This window comes from Bos taurus, chromosome 8, assembly GCF_002263795.3.
Source record: "Bos taurus isolate L1 Dominette 01449 registration number 42190680 breed Hereford chromosome 8, ARS-UCD2.0, whole genome shotgun sequence".
NCBI classification, from domain to species: domain Eukaryota; kingdom Metazoa; phylum Chordata; class Mammalia; order Artiodactyla; family Bovidae; genus Bos; species Bos taurus.
In genome coordinates, this window is record NC_037335.1 from 44,245,688 (window position 1) to 44,271,539 (window position 25,852).

Consider the following 25,852-nt stretch of genomic DNA (forward strand, 5'->3'; position numbering starts at 1 on the left):
TGGAATTAGAAATACTTTAGTTTACTTATTAACATCAATACTATCAACAGAATTTAAGCTGGAAATATTTATTTTCCCCAGAGACTGCCACACTTTTGAAACAAAGATTTCTCTGCCATAAAACTAGTAGGAATATTTTTAAAATGACAAACACCAAAAAAGATCTCCTGTCAAAAATACCCTTCTTGATGAAAAGATTAGAAAATTTGTGTAAATTCTACAGGTTCAGTAACTTGCCATATTTGATTAATTTTCAAAATGTGGAAACATTGAAAAGGTACAAAATAGCAATTCATAATCTATTTCTCCAGCTGACAAACAGACATTAAAAGTAAACAGCAAATTCAAATTAATCGTGTGCTAAATAAGGAAATATACTTCTTTCATACATCAGGTTTGAATGACAACATATGCCCTATTATACTCTATTTTGGCTGTAAGTATAAAATATTTTTACTGTCAAAGGGAAAATATTCAGGTCACATAAAACCTTTTAAATATTCAATATTCATATGTGATTTTCAATGCCAGTTAGGAGACTCTAAATTGAAACCTCAAAGAGAAAAAGTACTGGTAAATTTCACTTTTCCTATGATACCATCATCTAGTTTACCTAACTTTCTTGGACTTGTTGAAGGTCTTATTTAAAAACTGATAAATTACTTGTGAATTACATACCCACAATCTCTGGATTCGACAGCAAGACCACTTAGAAAAGTGGAATCATTTTATAGGCATATTGTAAAGCTTTCAAATTTGCCCCTCCTTCCACCATAAGAAATAATCCCTTAAGTATTCCTACAGTCCATTTCCTCTGCCTCTCCTGCCCTGTCATATAAAAAACAGGTACAAAAAAATCACATTTTTTGTGTGTTCTTTTTAGTTGTTTTGTTTGCTTGCCAAAATTATCTGAATGATCACCTTAAAGTCCTATATCACTTGGTCTAGTGAATTTGCAGTTTTAACATCTATATCTTAGTGCTATACAACATGTGTTGGATGGCATTTCTACTCTGCCAATGATCTGGAATTGTGCAGGGTTAGAGAGATTTGGGGAAATGCCTGATACTTTGCACAGGTATTTCAATTTATCAGTTTCTTCCTTTCATCAGCAATACAGCAAATGCAGCAAGCCTACGGTAGGGAGTAGGACAGAGGTCAGCCTCACTGGAGTCCTAGGGACAGAACCCTTCAGCTTCTTCACTGTTTTTCAAGATGCCTAGTGATTTCATCAGGAGAGGTGTAGTATGAATACTCTGAGAGCTGCCTATTTTAAAAAAAAGCAAGTATCCTGAAAGGCTAAAGAACCCATGCTGTTAACTGAAGATGGCCTACCATGCTGTACATGTCAGGCTGGGTGAGGCCTTAGCAGCCTAGGACGTGAAGTCAGCAATCAGAAAAGCAGCCTCAGAAGGTGTGTGACCTCGAATGATAACCTGATGTAGGCAAAACAAATGGCCAGCAGTCAGAAAACCCAGGTGTCCTATGACTCCTAGAGGTCTGTCCCCTGCACTGAGAGCCCTTCCATCAGCTCCCTGGGAGGGATGCACCTGCCCCTAAGAACTCCATGAGACAGTAGCCAGTCACCTTCCAAATTCACTGGCCCACATGTCATGACCAACCACAGCTGGACCAGGAAGAAAACACCAGTAGGGTCTTCAGGGGCTATGGTAGGGAAGCACTGCCAATAATTTTGGGCTTCAAACTTCCATAGCTGGGAGCAAACATTAGACTTGAGAAGAGTGGTAAAATTCTATGAAGGAATGTTGCAGACCTAGGGAAGGCTGGCCACAGAAATTAGTTTATTAATTCTTTAATAAATATTTATTAAATATCTACTATTTGGAATTGTGTGTGTGTGTGTGTGTGTGTGTTAGTCACTCGGTCGTATTTGACCCTTTGTGACCCCATGGACTGGAGACTGCCAGACTACTCTGTCCATGGAATTCTCCAGGCAAGAATACTAGAGTGGGTTGCCATTTTCTTCTCCAGGGGATCTTCCCAACCCAGGGATCGAACTCAGGTCTCCTGCAAGGCAGATTCTTGATGTTCTGAGCCACCACATATGGTAGGTGTTATGCTAAGCTCTGGGTTTCCCAGGTGGTGCTAGTGGTAAAGAACCTGCCTGCTGATGAAAGAGACACAAGAGACGCAAGTTCAATCCCTGGGTCAGGAAGATCCCCTAGGGAAGGGAATGGTAACCCACTCCAGTATTCTTGTCTAGAGAATCTCATGGACAGAGGAGCCTGGAGGGTACAGTCCACAAGGTTGCAAAGAGTTGGACACAACTGAAGTGACTTAGAATGCACTCATGCATGCTAAGCTCTAAACACTAGAAAGTTAGCAAAACTTACCCTCCTGAAGCCTCCAGTCCACGAGGGGCAGGTGGGGAGGCAGGGGACATGAAATAAGCAATCCCACAAATTTAGGATTACAAATGGTGATACATGCTGGAAAGGGGAATAGAGTGCTCTGTGTGTATGAAAAGGAGAGACTGTGACGTACCGTGCATTTCTTTCTGTGGACAGTGGTGAAAAAACTTTGGAAGCTAATATTCAAGACCAAGACTGGAGTAGTAGGTACCACAGATCATCTCTGAGGATGGATGACAGAATTGTGGAGAGAAAGGGGGTCCTTTCTAGAGGGTAGGATGGCAAACACTTTTGCTGTCAGAGTCATCTGGTTTTGGGCAACAAGATAAATGAAATAACTCCATCCTTTTCTATATGTCACACCAAAACAGAGAGAGGTCTCCCAACACCTCCCAGCATCCCAAACATTCTCTCTTCCACCTGAAAATCAAATATCATGCATTATGCCACTGAGCTGGTTAAGCCCTTGAGGCTGGGCAGCCACTTTTAATGGATTGTATCTAGTTTTGATAATGTGGAGGAGGCAAAAAATAAATAAATAAATAACCTTTAGTTTGAAAATGCATCTGTGTTCACAGCTAAATTGAGAGAAAAATCAAGTTGTTTTGGACTACTCTAAGATAGAAAAAAACAAACTCATAAGACCATATTCAGGCTGTGATGAAGAGACACCAGCACAGAATTTGCAGATGCTGTAAGGCTACCTCTAGTTCTGTTTAGAGTGGACACAGTCCATCTCTCTTGAAAGTTAATCCTCTGACCCGTCCGAGGTGAAATGAAACATATTACGGCATATGGAAAAAACAATCGTGACATATTCCATGGCAAGGCCATGATGAAAACTTATTTCAGTGAGAAAGCTGGTTAGTTGGCAGTAGCAAGCAGCAAGTGGTTAAGAACGTGGTTTTGGTTTCAGCTAGACCTACGTTTCTACAGCTTACCACTTACATTCTTGGGTAAACTGTATAACCTCACTCAGCCTCAATTTCCAAATCTATGTCCTAGAGATAATAAAAACATCTTTAACCTTTTAGGCTGTTATGAGAATTATACAAGTAACACATGTGAAGGACATGGTAAAAAAATATTCAAAAAATGCAAGAATTCATTTTTTTAAATAGTGATCATTAATCATATTGTGTCTATTTCTTTCCTTCTGATGTGACAGGAAATATACCACTGATTTCTCAGTTTCCAATGGACAGTCTTCCTCTGGCAATGAAAACAAATCATACAGTTGATCTGTCTACTTCTTCACAGTTAAACAGAATTTCAAAATATATATATATATATAGTTAGTTGCTATCATTTTTTATAGGTATGGGTCTCAAATTTGTTCTGGAACCTGGCATTCATCCATTTGAGTGGATTTAGTATGGTAAGCATTTATTTAAAAAAAATAAAACAAGGACTTCACTAGTGGTCCAGTGGCTGGGAATCTGTGCTCCCAGTGTGGGGGCTGGGCTTCAATCCCCGGTTGGGGAGCTGGATCCCACATGCCAAGGCTGAAGGATCCCACATGCTGTAACTAAAAGAATCTGCATGCCCCAATGAAGATCAAAGATTCCAAGTGCCAAACTAAGACCCTTAGCAGCCAAATAAATAAATATTTTAAAAGTGATGTTAACTCTGAAAGGGATTGTAGAAATCATCTATCGTAACTCTGTCTTGAAGAAACTGAGAACCAAAAAGATGAAATGTATGCGTTTTCTAAGCCCCAGTGGAGTGTGCAGCCCCTCAAGACAGCTCTCTTCTGGCAAAATAAAACCTGAATTACCAGGACTACTTGGTATGAAGACTAAGGCTATCCTCCTCTGTGGAGGAGGAGCAATTGCTATTTAAGTTTGCTCAGAAAACAAAACAATGTTTTAAAAATGTACCTACCCCTTCCTTTAATATGGAATAAATAATGTACTTATTTCCTAATCTCAAAAGAGAATTCAATTATTTATATCAAATCATTTTCCCTTTTCTAAAAGAGAAGAGGAAAGAGAAATGAACATTTATCAAATATCTGTGTTGGAGAAAACTCTTGAGAGTCCTTTGGACTGCAAGGAGATCAAACCAGTCAATCCTAAAGTAAATCAATCCTGAATATTCATTAGAAGGACTGATGGCGAAACTGAAGCTCCAATACTTTGGCCACCTGATGCAAAGAGCTGACTCTCTGCATCAGGTTACTATGCACTATGTGCCTGGCACATAGTAACTGCTCAAAAAATATTTGTCACATGAATGGATAGATGAATGAATAAATTGGTTATTTGTGAATTAATAAGGAGATATACAAAAAAGATCTTCTATACAAACTATACAAAAAAGATCTTCATGACCCAGATAACCACAGTGGTGTGATCACTCACTCAGAGCCAGACATACTGGAATGTGAAGTGGGCTTTATGAAGCATCACTATGAAAAAAGCTAGTGGAGGTGATGGAATTCCAGGTGAGCTATTTCAAATTCTAAAAGATGATGCTATGAAAGTGCACTGCACTCAATATGCCAGCAAATTTGGAAAACTCAGTAGTGGCCACAGGACTAGAAAAGGTCAGTTTTCATTCCAATCCCAAAGAAGGACAATGCCAAAGAATGTTCAAACTACCGCACAATTGCACTCATCCCACACGCTAGCAAGGTAATGCTCAAAATTCTCCAAGCCAGGCTTCAAGACTACATGAACCATGAACTTCCAGATGTTCAAGCTGGATTTAGAAAAGGCAGAGGAACCAGAGATCAAATTGCCAACATTCGCTGGATCATTGAAAAAGCAAGAGAGTTCCAGAAAAACATCTATTTCTGCTTTATTGACTATGCCAAAGCCTTTGACTGTGTGGATCACAACAAACTGTGAAAAATTCTAAAAGAGATGGAAATACCAGACCACCTTACCTGCCTCCTGAGAAATCTGTATGCAGGGCAACAAGCAACAGTTAGAACCAGACAAGGAACAACAGACTTGTTCAAAATTGGGAAAGAAGTATGTCAAGGCTGTATATTGTCACCCTCCTTGTTTAATTTATATACAGGGTACATCATGCGAAATGCCCGGCTGGATGAAGCACAAGCTGGAATTAAGATTGCCAGGAAAAATATCAGTAACTTCAGATATGCAGATGACACCACCCTTATGGCAGAAAGAACTAAAGAGCCTCTTGATGAAAGTGAAAGAAGAAAATTAAAAAACTTAAAACTTAAAGTTGGCTTAAAAAACTTAAAACTTAACGTTGGCTTAAAAGTCATCATTCAGAATTCAGAAAACTAAGATCATGGCATCTGGTCCCATCACTTCATGGCAGATAGATGAGGAAACAATGGAAACAGTGACAGACTTAATCTGGGGGGCTCCGAAATCACTGCAGATGGTGACTGCAGCCATGAAATTAAAAGACGCTTGCTCCCTGGAAGAAAATCTATGACCAACATAGACAGCATATTAAAAAGCAGAGACACTACTTTACTGACAAAGGTCTGTCTAGTTAAAGCTATGGTTTTTCCAGTAGTCATGTATGGATGTGAGAGTTGGACTATAAAGAAAGCTGAGTGCAGAAAAATTGATGCTTTTGAACTGTGGTATTGGAGAAGACTCTTGAGAGTCCCTTGGACTGCAAGGAGATCCAACCAGTCCATCCTAAAGGACATCAGTCCTGAATATCATTGGAAGGACTGGTGCTGAAGCTGAAAGTCCAATACTTTGGCCACCTGATGCAAAGAACTGACTCACTAGAAAAGACCCTCATTCTGGGAAAGATTGAGGGCAGGAGGAGAAGGGAACGACAGAGGATGAGATAGTTAGATGGCCTCAACTGACTCCATGGATATGAGTTTGAGTAAGTTCCAGGAATTGGTGATGGACAGTGAAGCCTGGCGTGCTGCAGTCCATGGGGTCACAAAGAGTCGGTCATAGCTGAGCAACTGAACTGAACTGAAGGAGATATAATAGAAAATTAAATATCAGGTAAATGTAAATAATACATAACTGGCAATAAGAAATAATTTGTATGTAACAAATTCATAGTTTTTCTAGGTGACCTTACATTTCTGTATAATTTTTACTCTTCAATAAAATACACATTTCACTGACTTAAAAGGGATACTTTATTGATTCCTGGTTATAGCTGGAAATGTTAGTAAATTTATGAAGACAGCCTTTAAAAGGACCAAGATTATCCAGAGAAGCATTTATTTTTAAAAACTGAGGCCACAAGGAAACCTAACGAATTAATAGTATTTGTCCAAATCAAATTTACCTTTAGTTTCACTGACTGAACCATAATAATGGTTTCAGTTCAGTTCAGTTCTGAGGTTAATTTTAATTTTTATGTAATTTATAAAATATTGACCTTACCAGTTTATACTTATTTGAAAACAAATCACCTTTCAATAACCTTCCCCAAGAATTAAGGCAAAGTTCAGGGATGCCATTTTTTTCAAATATTTTTAAATTTCTTTTTAAAGACAGATATCACACAAAACCTCCGAGAAGGACAACAGTATAAAGGAAGTATTTATGTATTTTTCTCTGTGTGTGTCTCTCTTTCCATCTCTCTCTTTCCATATGGAGTTTTATATATATATATCAATGAATATGTTTGAGTCTGGGATTCCATCTCTAGCAATTATCATAAGGGGTCATTAAAAATGTAAGTAAATTTAAGTGCATAAATTTACTTAGTGAAGTGATATTTCTAGTGGTGAATAACTGGAAATAAGTATAGATAAAAAGAGAATTAGTTAAATTATGAACTAGCCTCACAATGGCATGTTATGCATTCATTCAGAAGTGTACTATAAAAATATTCAGTGATATGAAAAATTGCTTATGATATAGTTTTAAATAAAAAGCAGTATATAAGCATGCTTCTAATTTTATAGAAAATATGCATGTATGTGTATATGTATGCAAACTATATAGATCAAGCTATTAAAAGTGATTATAGGTTAAAAAACTGGAAATAATTTTTTTGCTTATCTGAACTTCTGCTTTTTCTGTAATTCACATATATAGCTTTTGTAATAAAAAGCCAATTTCACTTTAGAAAAGGACAGGAAACATGTTTATGGGTCACCAATCTGTAAGTATAATTGCTGTTTTTCAGGATGAATCATTTCTTCTGAATGGTTCTACTTTTTCAACATTTACTTTCTTTTCCGTCTCACATATAAACATTCCTGGTGATCACATGACATGCATTACCTAAATTACTCTAACAAATTCCCTCTGTAATCTTACATAACTGCCAACATTTTCTATAAAAGTTATTTTGGGAAAAAGTACATATATATGCATGTATGCTTTAGGGGCACTAGCTTTGCAAATGAGATTAAAACCTTTCCTTACATTGTTGTGTCTGTTTTTAACATTTCTCCATCTCTCATTTCCAGCGTATTTTACTTGTCCATATTTGCTTTTAGTTTTCTTTTTTAAGACCCTATGTGACCAAGTGTGAGACCCTGTGTCAGGTCTGTGACATATGTTACTTCATCGAGTAATTACAGAAACATGGCACTTATTCCCATTTTATAGGTATTTCATTAATAAGTGTTCAGTGGTCTTTAATTTATGGAGCAGTTTTAGAGATATAACTTCATTTGACCCTATTGATATTGCTATTATTAATATTTATATCTTACAAATGAGAAAACTAAGACTCAGGGAAGTTAACGAACTTTTGGAAGATGCTCCTGCTGAGAATCAGTAGAGTTGGGATAGGAATCAGACTTGTTTGCCTCCTCAAATCCCTACTTCAAGGTTTAACCTGTTTTCTCTCTGCAGTGTAAGCCCTGTGGGTTGTTAATATTAGTAGTACACTATTAGCATGAATAAGGAAGACTGATTTCACAGATTACTAAAACATTAAAAGGCAAATAAACAAAAGAACTCAACCAACTCAAAGGGAAGCAGTCACAAAAAGTAAAGTGACTCAGTTTCTCATCAAAGTTCTGTCACAGAGGGTAGGGTGGACTATGGTATCATTACTCCTCAGTAGGAGTGCAGTGTTTTATAATGCCTCTTTCTCTAACATCCGAAACATCTTGTTTCCTCTCAAATGAAATATTCATTCTAACCATGTCACTCAAAAGCTTTAAAAAATATCTTCATCTTGTGGTTTTTCCTAAAATGTTTTAGAGCTGATTGTTCTCAGAAAAGGAAAAAACAACAATGACAGGCTGAGCAACTTGGCTCCTGTCAGTCTTCAGAGTTTTCAGAGCGTTCAGTTGCACATGACGTTTCTGGTGGCCTTGACTGCAATTAGATTTTAATTTTGTAGTTTAACTTTCACCTACCTGCCTCACAGGATAATTGTACCCTGCATTCCTATTGCCTTCTGGAATTTCAGGTGTTTCAGCATATGCTTTTGGAGTTTGCTTCCCTTAGAACTTCCACATCCATGCTGTGACTGTGACCACAGGGCTCTTATCTATCCACCAACTGCACAGTGCACACAGCAAACAAGCCTAGACATGCTTCTTGACATTTTGGTAACGGCTCCTCCTTTGTGACTGAGACCCTGTGGCAGAGATGTCTAACTGACCCCCAAAGAACATGTCCCCTTTCACAGTGATGATCTGTTGCTGTTAAGTGGCTGCCAGACAAGAACTATATTCCTCAGTCCTCTCTGCACGTCAGTGGACTTGTAAGTAGTCCTCATCAATGGGATGTAAGAGGAAGTACTATGGAGTTGAGGTATTAAAGAACTGGAGGCACAGTCTTTCACTCTTTCTTCTTCCTGGTCAACAGCTGATGATACCAGAAAAATCTAAAAGTCCCAAGATGGCAGAGCCGTAAGGTGGAAGCAGCCTGGGTCCCTGAGTCACTGCTTGGAGGAGAGCCTCCTGACTTGTATCAGACGATGACATGAGTATGAAGTAAGATTCTGCTGAGTTAATCCACTGAGATCTTGGGATTACTTGTTAGAACAGCCAATTTAATACTAGACCTATAAGCCTGGATATCCCTCCTCATTAGGTCAGGGAATTAGATGAGCTTGAACCTGCTGGAGGTTCAAGGGGTGGAGGCTGCATGTTGCCATAATGGAAATTCTGTCACTCATATGTACCCATAGCAATTTCTGGGAGCAATGGCAGAGACCATTAAGTTGCCCATCAATAGACATTATCCCCTTCCTTCTAACTCAAGCCTAGTTTTGTTGGAGGTGGTAATGTGCTGGACTGATAAAAACTTACATTTGCCAAACTCACTTGTAAGTAGAAGTAACACAGATATGATCAAGGAGGTATATAGCAAATGTCATTGTGTGAGTTTCTGAAAAAAGAACAGTTATCTGATATGCCTCATTGGCCTTTCCCCACTTCCTGTCTTCAATATTCTTTCAATGTGGAACAGTTTCAAGAGTCATATTCTGGCCATGAGAATGAGAGTCACACAGTAAGGATGATGGGACAAAAAAAACACAAGGAATCTGGGTCTCCAATGGTATCTTGGGCTATCACACCAAGCCTAGACTGCCAACCACTGGAATTCTCCTTATTCAACAAAAATAAATAAACCCCTAATTTATTTAAGCCACTGTTTAGTGGGTTGTCTATTTGTTGTAGCAGCTAAAAAGCAATCCTAACTTATACAAGAGCGAACCTCCTAAAACAGGCCATGGCACATACCTGACAGGTTGATGTCTCTGCCTCTCTGCTCCATCCTTTTCTTCTACTCACTTTAATTCTTTCCAACCCAGAACTTACACAGGACCAGAGCAATCACTGAATTTCTAAGCCTGTTTGGTATCTCTTTGGATAAAGAGCTCATTGGCCATTTTCCTCATCATTTAATTTAGCCTCAAATCCTATTCCTTTGAATGCCACATAGCAATTTTCAAGCACCTTCTTTCCCTGATATCCTCAAACTGCTGCTTCATCTCTGGACCATAGAGCTCTGCAATCTGGGCTCCATCAGTGTAATTATGGGATTTAAGAGAAACCGAAGAAATTATTAAGTCCATTCACCTGCCTCCAGGCAAGGCTGTGGTTACTTCTTCCAGACATACAGCTGTCTTCCACGGGCCAAAAAAGTCTCTCACAAAGCATGACTCACTGTTAACTCTGAAGGAGTCAGTTTAATCTTTTCTCAGCTTCTCTGCCAGTGAAATGGGTATCATGATCTGAACGGAGAATGACAAGACCTTTAGCTTAAATATGTGAGGTTTGAAATGGGATATTATCACCTTCTTTGTTGGGTATTGTAATAGATTAAAGTGGAAAAATATTTTGCAGCTCCCCCCATCAAGAGACTGAGTCTGTTTCCCTGTTCCTTGAAGGTGGGCTGCCTTCTAACTTGCTTTGACCAAGGAATGTGGTGTCTAAGTGTTGTTGTATGAACGCTAGAATAAGCTTCAAGGAATCTTGCAGCTTCCACCTTCATCCTCTGAGAATGTTCCCTTCACTATGTAAGGAATATGCAGCAGACTGCTGAAGGAAAAGAGACCACATACAGAGGGACAGCCAGCACCGCCGCCCCGCAAGGCTCTGGACTTGTGAGTAAGGCCATTTTAGACGCTCCAGCTTCAGTCCTGCCATCAGGGAATTGCAGCCACATGAATGAGCACAGCAGGACCAACAAAACCGCCCCACTGAGCCCAACCCAAATGGCAAACCCATAGCATCATGAGAAATACTAAACTGCTGTTGTTTTAAGTGACTTAACTTTGGGGTACTCTATTAGTTTCTTAGGGCAGCCATAACAAATTGTCTTAAGCCTGGTGGCCTAAAACAACAGAAATTTATTCTCACACTGCTCTGGGGGCCAGAGGTCCAAAATCAATGTGTGAGCGGGACCTGCTCCCTCTGAAGGCTCAAGGGAAGAATTCTTCCTTGGCTCTTGTAGCCTCTGGTGGTTGCTGGCAGACCATGGTGTTCCTTGGCTTATGGTGGCGTAACTCCAATCTCTTCCTGTCTTCACATGGCCTCCTCTCCCTGTATCCCTGTGGCTCCGTGTCTCTTCCCATAAGGACACCAGTGATTGGATTTAGGGTTTACCCTAATCCACTGTGACCTCTTCTTAACTTGATTATATCTACAGTGACCTTATTTCCAAAATAAGATGATGTTCATGGACACCAAGACTTAGGAATCTTTTGTGGGGACACAATTCAACCCACAACACATGGTTTGTTAAACAGCAAAATGTAACTAATATTAGTACTCTATTCTACAATTTCTTTGTACTTTAGACACATGAAGATAAATATAAAGAAAATAAAATAGAAAGGATTAACATGTTCTTAAAGATAATATATATCAATGACAGCAAGTTTACAAAGTTCTCAGGAAGAAAGTATCTAAGTAGACTATTTTAATTGCTGTTAGTGTCAAGCAAAGTTTATGATATATTAGACAGTACTGGGTGAGTATCTTTATCCACATGTAAAACTTATTTTATGGGGTGGAAAAACATGTGCTTTCCCTCTAAGATCCAAGAGTCCTCTGTTAGCACTGTGAGCAATATTTCTGTAAAAGTCAAAGCCACGCTAGAGCCTCTGTTACTGCTGCCCCACTTCTCCCCTGCCTGATCCAAACTTTTGGAAGGAGTGGTCTCCGCCAGCTTCCTCCATTTCCTCTGCATTGACTCCCTCCCTAACCTGTGAAGTCTGACTTCCTTCCCCACAACTACACTAAAACTGCTGTCTCAGAGGTTCACAGTGACCATCGTCATGGCAAATTCGATGGCTTTCTTTGTCCTCCTAATTTGGCATCTGACCTGTTTAACTCCCTCATTAGCTCCCTTTTCTAATACCAACCCAGACTGCCATATCTTGGCCAAATGCTTCCTCCTCTCTGTGCAGCTCTTCTCTTACACTAACTTGCAGTGATTCCCGAGGCCCATTTCTTTCCTCTTCCCACTCTACTTTCCTACTTAGCAAATGTGTCTGTTCTCCATTCTCATCCTCACCTCACTGATGACTTTCTACGCAATAGTTTCCATCCTGACCTATCATTCAAGCCTTAAGCTTCAATCTCAAGCCACTCATTAGAAATTTTCTATATGTTATGCTCATCTGTATTAGTTAGGGTAGATTTGGTTTTGCTGTGATAACAAATAATCCAAATACCTTAGTGGCTTATAAAAACAAGGACTTCCAGAGAGCCACTGTAGCTCTGCTCTGTTTCTACTCCAGGACATGGTAAAGAATCCGCCTGCCAATGAAGGAGACTCAAGAGATGTGGGTTCAAGCTCTGGGTCAGGAAGATCCCCTGGAGTAGGAAATGGCAACCCACTCCAGTATTCTGGCCTAGAATATTGCATGGACAGAGGAGCCTGGAGGGATATAGTCCCTGGAGTGGCAAAAAGTTGGCCATGACTGAGCACACACATACCTACCAGGACACAACCTGAGAGATGAGCCTCTGTCTAGAACAATGCTGGTTGTACAGAATAGGAAGAGATGCTATAACAAAGGGCTGGCCAGCTCTGAAAGCTCACCGCAAAGTGACCACATCAAATTCTGTAAGGTAAAAAGGAAAATCCTCTGACAGGGAGACAGAGCAAATACATAGAAATGTGAAATCTACTATAGCCTGTTAAACAAAAACTCTACAAGAGAAGTACAGAGTCATCCTAACACTAACTGAAATTTCTAATTTTCATAATTTCTCATTGGCATCATCTGTATCCAATTTTCCTAGAATATAAATCTTGGTGTTGTTATCTCTTTTATAAAATTTACCTTTCCCAATTACAAAAACACTCTTTGAAGAAAACTTGTAAAATACACATATATAAATAAAATATATTTATAAATTTTACATGTATATATAAAATACAAATACACATGTCACATACAAGGAAACAAAAATCATTAATAATCCTAACACCCAGGTATTCAACACTTATCACAAGTTGGCACATGTCCTGTTCATATCCCTATCACATATATCAATCTATTTAATCTCTGTAGGGAGATATACACATTTTGCCATAAAAATGATATCACATTACACATTTAGCTTTGTGGCTATTAAAAAATTCATCAAGATAACTCTAATGTCTTCTTCCTCACCCCACCCCACCCCCGATTATTTTAAAATAGCATCTACAGGGCAATGACTTGCAAATTTAAATATCAGCTTTGACCTTTTCCCTGAACCTCAGATTCCTGAATAAAACTACCTAGTAGGTAATTTCAGTTGAATTTGTAATATGAATCTTAGACTTGGTACGTCCCCAACTAAACTCATGATTCAGCCTGAAAGCTTGTTCCTCATCCAGTCTTTTTATCTGTTAAAAGCATCAATATCCATCAATATTCATTTTTTCCTCTCACTGTCCTCCACGCCACATCCAATACATCAATCAACTCAATCTCCGAAATACATCGCAGAGCTTTCGGCTTCTCTCCCTCTCTCTTTTCAGCTCCCCAGTCCTGCCACCATCCCCTTTCCCCTGGGCCCTGTGCTACCTCCTACCTGCTCACCTTGCTTCTGCTCTCCACTTCTCTAAGGGAGCCAAACTGACCTTCTAAACACAGAGGTCAATCACAATGTGCCTGTGTTCCCAAAACCTTCCCATCGCACTTGGAATAACATTTAAACATCTTGCTTGGCTCCTAAGGGCTTTTTACGATGTTGTTTCTGCCTCCTCTTCTCTTCATTTCTCCCACTCTCCCCTCTGCCCCCACCTGCCGCTCAGTCTATGCATACACACTGGCTGTCTTTTCTCCCAACACATCAGCCCTACTTTTGCCCTGGGTGTGGCATTTGCTAACTCCCCTGCCTGATCCAGGCCTGTAGGTCATCTCCTCAGGGATGCCTTCCTTGACCATTCTAAGGTACCCATACACCTGACATGGCCCTTTTACATTCTCTTCATAGCACCTGTTTTATCTGTTATTTCCTGGTTTATTTGTTTATTATCTTCCCATTATAAAATGACTTCTTTCAGACAAGAACCTTGTCAGCTTATTCACTGCTCTATCCTCACCTCTTAAAACACACACCAGCCAGACATAGTGTCAACTACAGTCAATATTCACGAAATGAGCGAATGAATATTTAGTTGTTTCTCAAGTCCAGCTGATCGCCCTTGAAGTATCGGTAGACACAGACCCCTTTCTTTCCATGCTCATTGCCCCAACCTAATCCCAGACATCGCCTCCCATCAGAATGACTGTGGCTGCCTCCCTTTCCCTCTCATGGAGCCCCTCTTACCCCTTCTTCCCACTCTACCAGTTTCAGCTGTCAATCCTCACCCCGTCCTTCAGGGCCTGGCTGAAGCCTTACCTCCTAACCCTCAAGGACTGCTACACCTTCCTTCCTTCCCTTCTGAGTTATGTCAACATTCCATTCCTGCCCTTAACCCTTACCAGGCCACACAATTAAGCTCCATCTCCAGTTTTCACTTATGTTAATTGGCTCATTCCAGCTGAATTCTGAAGGCAAAAACTTGTTGGGTCGGGGGTTTGAGGGGATTTGTCTCTCATAATGCCTAGAGTAAGTCATGGTCAATCAAAAAATTCATGTGAGCCGAATGAAATTATTGGGTACACAACAAGATACAACAAGCAAACTGGAGTCATAAATACTACTATATATAAAATACTAATAATAACTGACTGTATAACACTGGGAGCTCTACTAAATACTCTGTAATGGCTTATATGGGAAAAGAATCTAAAAAAGAGTGGATATATGTATGTGTATAACTGATTCTTTTGCTGTACAGCAGAAACTAACATTGTAAATCAACTATACTCCAGTAAAAATTAATTTAAAAAAATAGGCAAGTTGAAGATCGCTTCTAAAGGGATGCTATGAGAACAGGTATCAAAGAGTGAAACACCAGTAGGTAAAGCAAACCAGATAGAAGGTCAACAGGAAGAGAACAGATGGCCAGCATTGCCTTGAAGCAACATATATGTTATGTAGCAGGATAAAGTGCATTTTTAGTGGACTTTGAACCCGAGGCTGTTCTCCTAGCCTAAGGGAAAGAGGATGGTCATTCTGGTGTAAATTACTGCATGAGGACTAGTACTCCTTCTTCTGCTGCTAAGTCGCTTCAGTCGTGTCCAGCTCTGTGCGACTCCATAGAGGGCAGCCCAGTGGGCTCCTCTGTCCCTGGGATTCTCCAGGCAAGAATACTGGAGTGGGTTGCCATTTCCCTCTCCAATGTATGAAAGTGAAAAGTGAAAGTGAAGTCACTCAGTCGTGTCTGACCCTTAGCAACCCCATGGACTGCAGCCTACCAGGCTCCTCCGTCCATGGGATTTTCCAGGCAAGAGTACTGGAGTGGGTTGCCATTGCCTTCTCCGTAGCACTCCTTGCTGCTAAGTCACTTCAGTTGTGTCTGACTCTGTGCGACCCCATAGATGGCAGCCCACCAGGCTCCCCCATCCCTGGGATTCTCCAGGCAAGAACACTGGAGTGGGTTGCCATTTCCTTCTCCAATGCAAGAAAGTGAAAAGTGAAAGTGAAGTCGTTCAGTCATGTCCAACTCTTAGCAACCCCATGGACTGCAGCCTACCAGGCTCCTCTGTCCATGGGATTTTCCAGGCAAGAGTACTGGAGTGGGGTGCCATTGCCTTCTCCGTGGGCAACTCTAATTTGCCTCCCTAACAACCAGGGCCTCAGGGTGGTAACTTCTTGGTGAGACTCCAACTTCTCCTGAGTGTTCAGAGTACACAGCACAGAACTGACTGTAGAGAACACAAACAGTTCCATCCAAGAAGGTGTCTGCTCCGTCCTGAGAGTTGCCCCTGTGAAACCACAAGGCAAAGGAGAGACTTGGAGAAAAGCCTTTCTACTCCAAGGACATTCTTCCCAGTTTGTCTAAGTTGAGGTATGAGACAATAGAGGAACTACATCTCCCTGATCAAATGGGAGAATCCAGCCCAACCATTCTGTTCTACCAAGGCCCAACTGGGGCCTTGGGAAGGGAAAGGCTACCCACTCTAGTATTCTGGCCTGGAAAATTCCATGGACTGTATGTATAGTCCATGGGTCGCAAACAGTCAGAGATGACTGAGCAACTTTCACTCACAAGTAGCCCCATAAAGATTTTTGAGGAAATATCATACCCTCTTGCTACCTTCCCTAATCAACTGTCCAGGCAATGAGAAGATTTCTTTATTCTGTGCTTTTAAAACCATGTAATTAAAAATAAATATGTTATCAACTTCATTGCTTATTTGAGGTCAAATGCAAATCATAGGTACATTCATCTGATGGAGAAAAAAAGGTTTTTGAAAAATTTCCTGGTCACTGCAGGAAATGAGTAATGTGACTGTAATGTAAGGGGTGATTGAAAAACATTACCAGAGTGTATACATCTAAATAACTATTGTTCTTTATAAATTTACACAAAAAGTGCCAGGCGATTTATTCAGATAGAGCTGTTTTCCTGTAATCACTTTTGAAAGTCCTCCTTGCAATAGCTTTCAGAGCCATTTGAAGAGTAATCTAAAAACACGGCTCCATTTAACTCAATCGAATATTACTTAATTTAACAGACTTGCTTAAATGCTAATGATTGTGGCTCATTCCAGAAACTACATAATATATTATTTATTGATATGTACAAACAAACACACACACACATATACACTAAGCGTACAACCTGGAGATAATCCTGGCCTCTGAAGGAGAAGGGAGAACAGAACTGGAGAACAGAATACCGGAGGACTTCAAATTTATCTGTAATGTTCTAGTTTTTCATTTAAAAATATCTAAAACAAAAAGAACCAAATGTTAACGTGTGTTAAATCTGGTCAGTGGGCCCTTAGGTACTTGCTATATTATCACCTATATAGTCTTTATTTTTGAAACATTTTAAACAAGAAAAAAAATAGATTCTCTGTCAAAGGGAAAAGATTTTATACCACTGAGTTTATTTTTTAAAATAAATACACTCCATTCTCTGAGCAGAATCCTAAAAGGATTTTCAAAATGTTTTGGAGAATGCTAGTATCGTTAGAATAAATGGCACATCCCTAAAGAGGCCCACTTTGAAGGCACAACACCCAGATGAAGGGTTAGGAGGCAAAGGACAGCTCCATCTTTTTCTGATCCATATTGTGAGTTACTGTTTTGTTCTTTGCCAGCAATATCATGACTTGCTTGGCTCTGTATTACCAAGGCCCAGCACAGCACTTGGAACATAGTGACCCTCAATAGCTGGAGTGAGTAAATGAATGAAAGAATGAACGATCAAACTAACCAACCTAGGATTTACAAGCCTACTAACTTATTGTGCATCAGAAAGTCAAGAGATAGGAGGAAGAAGAAGGGGGTGATTATTTACAGTTCTGCATTTCTCAATCTAGTTCCTCTTTAGCCTAATCTTCTGCTATTTTAACGTTTGGCTTCTCACAGGGAAGAACAGTTAAAATTATCAGTTGTATAATGAGAATGATAGGAGAACTCCTGAAGCCTTCTGAAGTTTCTGAGCAGAGTGATACTAACATGTTGTAAGCCCCAAATCCAATCCTAGAGGAAGAGGAAACTCCCAAAGCATGAAAGAAGTCCCTGTCTCTATACTGTGATCCAAGGGAAAACACATCCAGTGAGCTATGTCAGGGGCTTCCCTTGTGGCTCAGCTGGTAAAGAATCTGCCTGCAATGCAGGAGACCTAGGTTCCATCCCTGGGTTGGGAAGATCCCCTGGAGAAGGGAAAGTCTACCCACTCCAATATATTTGTGAGGAACACAGACCTTGATTTTCTATTTGTTACTTCCTTTAAAATCGCTAGTTTATGTAAAGGATGGGTAAATGGAATTAGATCGTTAAGAAAAGTAAAAGTAAATGAAAGTGTGGCCAACTAGAGTCTCAAAAAGAAGCAAGAAGAACTAAGTTGCTAGAACACTCTACCTTTACAATTAATCCACCTATTCTCTGTACAAAGAGAATCTCTCACAGAAAGCGAGAAAGACAGAGATTAAAACTGTCAATAGTTATACATAAGGCAAAGGAAAAAGGAGAAATGCACAACTATTTTAATCCCTAAAGAATGACTTCAGAGGTCATACAGGGATCTGGGAGAGAAACTGAACAGGAAAAGGTAAGACATATTAAGGAGAAAGGGTCAAGATTTCTAATAAAGATTTAAAGGAATGATAAAACCAGGCAGGGGTGTGAATGTGAGGAAATGAGAGCTCGTAGGGCCAGTGGCAGGAATGTAAAGAGGTATTACTGAACTGGGAAACAACTCAGTCATGTGTATCAAACGTCTGAAAAACATTTCTTTCCTTTGAGCAAGGAATCTCACTTCTAGAAATGTGAAGGAAGTACTTGCACTAACACATAAAGATGTATGCATAAAGCTATTCATCAAGCTATGTACATTATTGTAAAAACTTCGAAAGCATCTTAAAACCCAATCATAGAGAATTAATTCAATAAATCACTGCATACTAATCAACACAATTTTACACAGCCTATGTAAATTATAATGTAGCCCTACATGGATGAAGAGTCGCTCATATTTAAATTTAAAAATACAGCATAAAACAGGATGTGCAGTATGATCTTATTTTTGTAAAAATGGAAAGATGCATTGACACATCCAAATATTAACAGCTGTAACTAAAACAAATTTTTGCTTGTTGTACTTTCTTACTTTTAATGATGAACACAGATGAAAGAACAGAACAAAGATAAAACACTGGTTCTACCATTGCCATTTCTGATTTTCTAATCCTGCCTTTGATCTGAACACAGTGGGACACGATATAATGATCTTATACCCTAGGCCAACTTTACCAATTTATTTGATTTCACTGAACCCTGCATACAGATGTCTTCCTATATATTTTCAGAGATATTATTCTGTTTTTATTCTATGTACCCCAAACAGCAAAGTGTACTACTATAGTGCAAACTCTAGAAGCACAGGAACTACGCATAACCACAGTGTATAAACTCTTGTATTTTCCTGGAGCCTAGAGAACCTTTGTTGGAGAAGGCGATGGCACCCCACTTCAGTACTCTTGCCTGGAAAATCCCATGGATAGAGGAGCCTTGTAGGCTGTAGTCCATGGGGTCGCGAAGAGTTGGACACGACTGAGTGACTTCCCTTTCACTTTTCACTTTCATGCATTGGAGAAGGAAATGGCAACCCACTCCAGTATTCTTGCCTGGAGAATCCCAGGGATGGGGGAGCCTGGTGGGCTGCCATTTATGGGGTCGCACAGAGTCGGACACAACTGAAGTGACTTAGCAGCAGCAGAGAACCTTTGTATCTACTGACTGGTAACAAATCAGACTGAACATTTGTGGGAACAGGGATAGCACATTCCTGTTGCTTTAGCCACTTATTATTGACCACAACAGCAATAAGCACCTGGTGTACACCACTGAAAAGAACTAAGCACTCTTTTATCTTAGCATTCTCCAGCAAGAACTCTGGGTATTGTTACATCCCTGCCTGTTAGGAGGAGGGAAGGTTGAGGTGTTTTTAACATTATCTCACTCCATCACTAGCTCTGTGTGGAAAGCAGAAATGGGAGACCTGGTTCCCTGAGCTCTCCCTCTCTTCCTGGGTAACCACATGATGTAATTATATTTTCTTTTCTATGCTAAAGTAATCATTGGCTCTATACATACATGTGAATTGTCAGAGCTCAAAAAACTCTAATTGAAAAGTTCACCCTAGCAGAAGGTTCTTTCAATTGTACTAGATTCCTAAAGTTTATGTGGGGCTTTTCCAAGAATCTGGAAAAAAAAAACAAAAAAAAAAAAACAGTGATTCTGAATGTGAAAGACCAAAATTCTAAGTGTAATTGCCTGAAGCCTCTTCTCATGGTCTTTGGTCTAGAACACATCAGACAAATGCAGTAATTCCTGAAAGCAACCACACCGTGCTATATGCCATCACTAGTAAAAGAATAGCACTATTCCATTGCAAACATGCATTTAGACATTTGAATACATGTATTTTAATGCTTGCATCATTTTTACGGACAAAATCAGCGAACACTTCTCAGGAACAATGCAATATCTTCTTCCTGTTCTGGTCTTTATGCCAAAAGTTATTGAAATTGTTCTTTTTTCACGTAAGTATAGTTGATTTACAATATCATATTAGTTTCAGGTGTATAGCACAGTGATTCAGTTATGTATATATACACATATATATATTCTTTTCCAGATTCTTTTCCATTGTAGGTTATTACAAAATATTGAGTATAGTTCCTTGCGCTATATGGTAGATCCTTGTTGGTTATCTATTTTATATATAATAGTGTGTATGTGTTAATCCCAACCTCCTAATTTAGCCCTCCTCCCTTTCCCTTTTGATAACCATAAATTTGTTTTCCATGTCTGTGGGTCTGTTTCATTTGTATCTTTTTGTTTTAGGATTGTTAGAATTATCTTTTATTAGGATTGTTCTTGAAAACAATATGTCTTTTTGGATGCTTGGTTTTATCTTCCATAAAATCACTCTCTAATGATTCTTATCATACATCACATTTTGCTCCTTTTCTATAATGATGAAATAAAGTTATACAAAGTCCAGATGATAATAGGCACATAGAAAGTAGTCAATAAATATTACTTTAAAATAATAAAATTTTAAAATTTTAAATTACTTAAAATTTAAAATAAAATTGAGATGACAGCATGGTAGATGGGGTAAAGGGAGAGGATTCTGCAGCAAAGCTGCCTGCATCTGTCTCCTAGCTCTGCCCTTAGCTGTGTGTGACTTTGAACGGTTTTCATTACTCCTTTGTACTCAGTTTCTCCATTTCTAAAATGGAGACAGTAATTGTTCTTACCTCACAGGGGTGAATAAGTTATAACATGTAGAGACTGCCATACAGTAACCATTATATAAGCATAAGCCATTATTATTTATCCTTTCAACTGAATGTCCAAAGGATCATTAATGTTTTTTCTGCATTCTGCACTTCTTTTCTCTTTACCCAAGGTCCTTTACTTTAATATTTGATCTAGTTCTGTATCCATTCTGTGTTTGAAAGAATCTAAGATTTTGTTTAATGAATTTTCAGAAGAGTAATAATAATTTTTATAATACATAAAAGCCCTAAATGCTACTAAGAAAAAAAGGGTAGTTGGTGAGACTTGGCACTCATACAAGGACTGTATCACGATACTGAATGCAGAAGTGCCTGAAATCCCCAATGCAAACATTATTATGAATTGCCTAATTCAAATCTAGTCTTTCCTTTGTGCACAGGAAGTCAGTGACAATTAAACTGAAATGAAGGCAAACATCTAACACTTATAAGAAACTGAATCTAAGCTCAGAAAAATTCAGTGGTGGATCTTTTCTCTTGGATCTCCCTAAACTGTGGGTTCTAGAGAAACGTTCGACTGTTCTAAGTCACACAACCACATCATACAATTATACTTGGTGCTCAAAAGGAAACACAAAATGGCCTATGATGATTTCTAACACATGGAAATTTAGGCTTCATAAGAATATGAGAGCGGGCTTCCCTGGTGGCTCAGTGGTAAAGAATCCTCCTGCCAATACAGGAGACAGGAGTTCGACCCCTGTTCCAGGAAGATTCCATATGCCATGGAGCAATTAAGCCCATGCACCACAATTATTGAGCCCATGGTCTGGAGCCTGAGAGCCACAACTACTGAGCCTACGTGCCCCAGCTATTGAAGCCAAGGTGCTCTGGAGCCCCGGCTCCAATACAACAAGAGAAGCCATCACAATGAGAAGCCGGAGCACCACAGCTGAGGAGTAGCCCCCGCTCGCTGCCACAACTAGAGAAAAGTCTGTGCAGCAACGAAGACCCAGCACGGCCAAAAATAAATATTAATTAATTAATTTTGAAAAAAAAATATGAAATAGCCAGGGCAATCACAGAGGAACAGGCACTAGCGGACATTCCCAGGTTCCTCCTTTGCTTTGGCCCTGTCCCTAGACTGAACAATGCTGCTTGCAGGAAATTACAGAATTTGGGAACAGTGGGGATCATTCCTTTCCTACTGTGAGGTAGTGTGCTCACTCTTTTTTGAGGCTGGTGTGGGCAGAACAAGCTCTTTACAAGTAAAAATTTTAATATATCAGATTTGGATATTTCCTTGATAGGAAACACATTGATTTTACCCCCACAAACATTTTTTAATGGCAGTTTGTATCATTCGGAGTAGAGAGATGAAAAAATATGAACCCATGCTGAATGTACTGATGGCCATATTTCAACACTGCCTTACTTTTGTAAGTCGATTTATTTTAAAAAATAGTACATAGGCATGCAAGAGAAAATATTTTCTTTTTCAACTTCAAAATTGCAGAACATCACATTGTTGGTTTATTTACATATTAAACACTGATTAGAACAATTTGCAATGCTGCTACTGAATTGATGTGTTTTTAAAAATCAATTCCTTGTTTGCTTTTAAAGGAAATTCTTAAGAATTTCAAAATGGCACATGACCAGTTAAGAATACTTTAGAGCACTTTAGCTCTGCCTCTGCTGTCTGCATGGCCTTGAACAAATTATATGGCCTTGTGCAACTACATCTCCAAGCTTCATCTTCCTATTTTATAGGAGACTTCAGGTGAGTCTCATAGGGTTTTTGTAAGAATCTAATGATATAATAATGATATAATATAATATATAATATAAAATGATACAATCTGTTAAGCACATAACACAGTGTATGGGACATAGTAAATGAACAAAAAGTGGTACATTTTAATACTATGTTAATAATACTACATATGTCTGTATTAATCCACTGCATTGAACATTAATTTCTGCCAAGCTCCTTAGCATAACTCTTTACCCAATATACAAAATGCTTCCAAAGGGAAAACTGAACCCCCCCCCCAAACAGGAATATCCAATCCTTATTCTTGCCTGAGTATTAGGGAGCCTTTGATATTTTATTTAACTTAAGCGGGGCTCTTCTTGCTCAGATCCATCACACATTCTGTTTCACAAGGCGTGTCTGGCATTCTCAGCACAGAGGTGGGAGCCATTTGAGAGAGAACATCCACCCCAAGGCAACTCCAACCTGCCACTGGCATCATCACACCTAGCCCAAAGGAATCTCTGCACAGGAAGTTCTCCAGCTTCAGATTTCCTTGCTAACTTTTTTTCTTAAGATCTTAAAGATAGTGGCAACGGAGATGATGATGACAATGATAAAACTGATAGTAATGTGGATGAGGATAGCAAACACTTATTTAACATTGATTCTGAGCCAGGCACTACAAGCACTTTGTATATATTATTTCACTTAATCCTCTCAACAGTCACACAAGGTAGGTACTAGGAGTGTCCCCATTCCACAGACACTAACTCAAAGTGTAGAGGCGTTAAATATTAATAGCATGTCCAGTCTGAAACAGAACCAATCAGCAAGCAGATCTGATTCCACCCAGGGCCTTTACTCTTAACCCTCAGACTACACCAACCCCTCGGCTGCTTTAGAGACTGCCTGTGCTCAGACGGTAAACCGTCTGCCTACAATGCGGGAGACTTGGGTTCGATCCCTGGGTCGAGAAGATCCCCTGGAGAAGGAAATGGCAACCCACTCCAGTAGTCTTGCCTGGAAAATCCCATGGACGGAGAAGCCTGGTAGGCTACAGTCCATGGGGTTACAAAGAGTCGGACACGACTGAGCCACTTCACTATCCTTTGTAGTGATTAGCACCGGTCCTACAGCTCTCCTTAGATTAACTGCACCCGTCCGACAGAAATCTTTCTGTCAGAGTTACACCACCTGACCTAAAATTCACAGAGACAGAACAGCAGCAGCTATAGCAAGTGGTACATCCATCAGGAACTTCAGTTTGATCCCCCTCAGCCCCTAAACGAATTGCCCCTCCTGAGTGGCAACAGGCATGAAACCTAATGGAGAAAAACTGGCCACAAGGAAATATACTTTGTGACCTTTGACTACCTTTAATACAACATTAATACACAGTACACAATACTAATTAACTACCTTAAAGATGAAGAAATAGTAAGGTAAAAGAAATGGTTTGCTCACAGCTACACAACAGGTGGATATAAAATGCCTAATAAAGCTCAACATGCCCTCCGCAAGTCCTTACCACCTTATTTTTCTGGGCTTCCAATTCCTGGTCGTTCAAACCTCTTCAAAGTCTAGCAGCACAAAAATGGACTGTGGAACCAGCCTTTCACAGGCTCGGCTCAAAGACTAACTAATCCTAGCCCCGTGAGGGCCGTAAAATAATAAGTTGACCCTTCGGGATGAATTTCATATTATCTTTTAACCAGACAGTCTAGATTTCTCAGGGCATGACAAAAATGTCTTCAAACACTTGTCAGCAAATTTCAGTGGAGGGAAAAAAAAAAACTGCAGTTAAAGCACCTCCGGTGAGAACTTTGAGCAGTAAATATGCTTACATTTAGTTTGTGCAATTTTTATTATGAATTGGATGGTGGGTTAGATCTATGTCCTTCTTTACTGGAGCGCTAGAAATGTAAAAATGTCAGCCACAGGCCATTCCTTTCTTGTTTATTTAAATGGAGAATTTTTTAAAAATCACTTTTTCCACTTCATGGCTCCTTTGGACCAGAGAATAAAAATAGCGATGTCGGTAGGAGCCAAACTTCTTTTCTGGAAAAATAAAAAGAGAGGGGAAAGAGCCCTCCTCAGAATAACCCAAGTCTTGAAGCAGCTGCCTGAGCAAAACTCGCCTCATTTTACTCACTTCTCTCGCCCCTTCTCAGGGCAGCCTCAAAAGGAGGAGCAGTTTACAAGAAACTCGGCGGCGGGCCCTGCACTGCTAACCCCGCGCCCTTCGCACTACCCGGCCCGGCCACCTGTCAACCCCGAGGCGGCGCGGGCGAGGCGGGGTTGGGGAGGTGGCTCCGGGTAGAGACGCTGGAGACTGAGGGCTACCAGCAGGACTGAGCTCAGCTTTCGGGCCACTGCGCTCAGTGGCCCCACTACAGCCGCCTGGGGGCTCCGGGCCCCACCGGGTCTCGGGGGCGCCGCCGGCTGACTCCCAGGGACCCTGAGGGCGTCGTCCTCAACCCCACCCCCACACCTCGGAGCAGCCGGGACGCTACGCTCCATCGCCCGCGGCTGTGCGGCAGCGAGTCCGCTGCGGGGCGCGTCTCACCTGTTGATCTTGAGCGCGAAGGCGCGGCGCTCTGCGCTCGGCAGCGTGGCCATGGCGCGCCGGCGGCTCGTAGGCCTTTAGGGTCGCAGGATGCGCACAGCCGGGCCCCCGCACTCCGCAGAGCCGCTGCAGCGCATGCCGCTCTGGACGCGAGCCTCATCTGTCAGTCGCGGCTGGAAACTTCCGTATTTCCACCTTCAGCGCTGAAATCACCCCGGGGGAGGGCCCAACATCAGAGCTGCGGCGGCCAGCTGGGCCACACGGCACCCGGCCTGACTCGCAGGGAGCGGCGCGCGAGGAGGGTGTGGACCCACCGCGGAACTGCCCTCCGGATGCTTGCACCACCGGCGCGCTCTTCCCCGGGGCCCAGACCTCAGGCAGAAAGGAGCGCAGGCGGATGACCCGGTGACCACTGAGCGAGGCCGGAAACTCCATCTGCCCTAAGCTGTGAGGCTG

At 40.6% G+C, this 25,852-nt stretch overlaps 1 protein-coding gene across 5 annotated transcripts in view; it reads right to left on the reverse strand.

Annotated features, from left to right (window-relative positions):
• Positions 1-25,648, reverse strand: part of DOCK8 (dedicator of cytokinesis 8) — a 241,736-nt gene extending 216,088 nt beyond the window's left edge. For 4 of the 5 annotated variants that reach the window (XM_059888931.1, XM_059888930.1, XM_059888932.1 and 1 more), the window contains exon 1: positions 25,397-25,558. In XM_059888931.1, the coding sequence (XP_059744914.1) occupies positions 25,397-25,449 (53 nt within the window). In that variant the 5' untranslated portion in view covers positions 25,450-25,558. Of the gene's footprint in view, positions 1-25,396 lie in introns of all 5 variants that reach the window. The other variant, NM_001191532.3, reaches the window with a different exon arrangement.
• Positions 25,649-25,852: the final 204 nt, after the last annotated feature.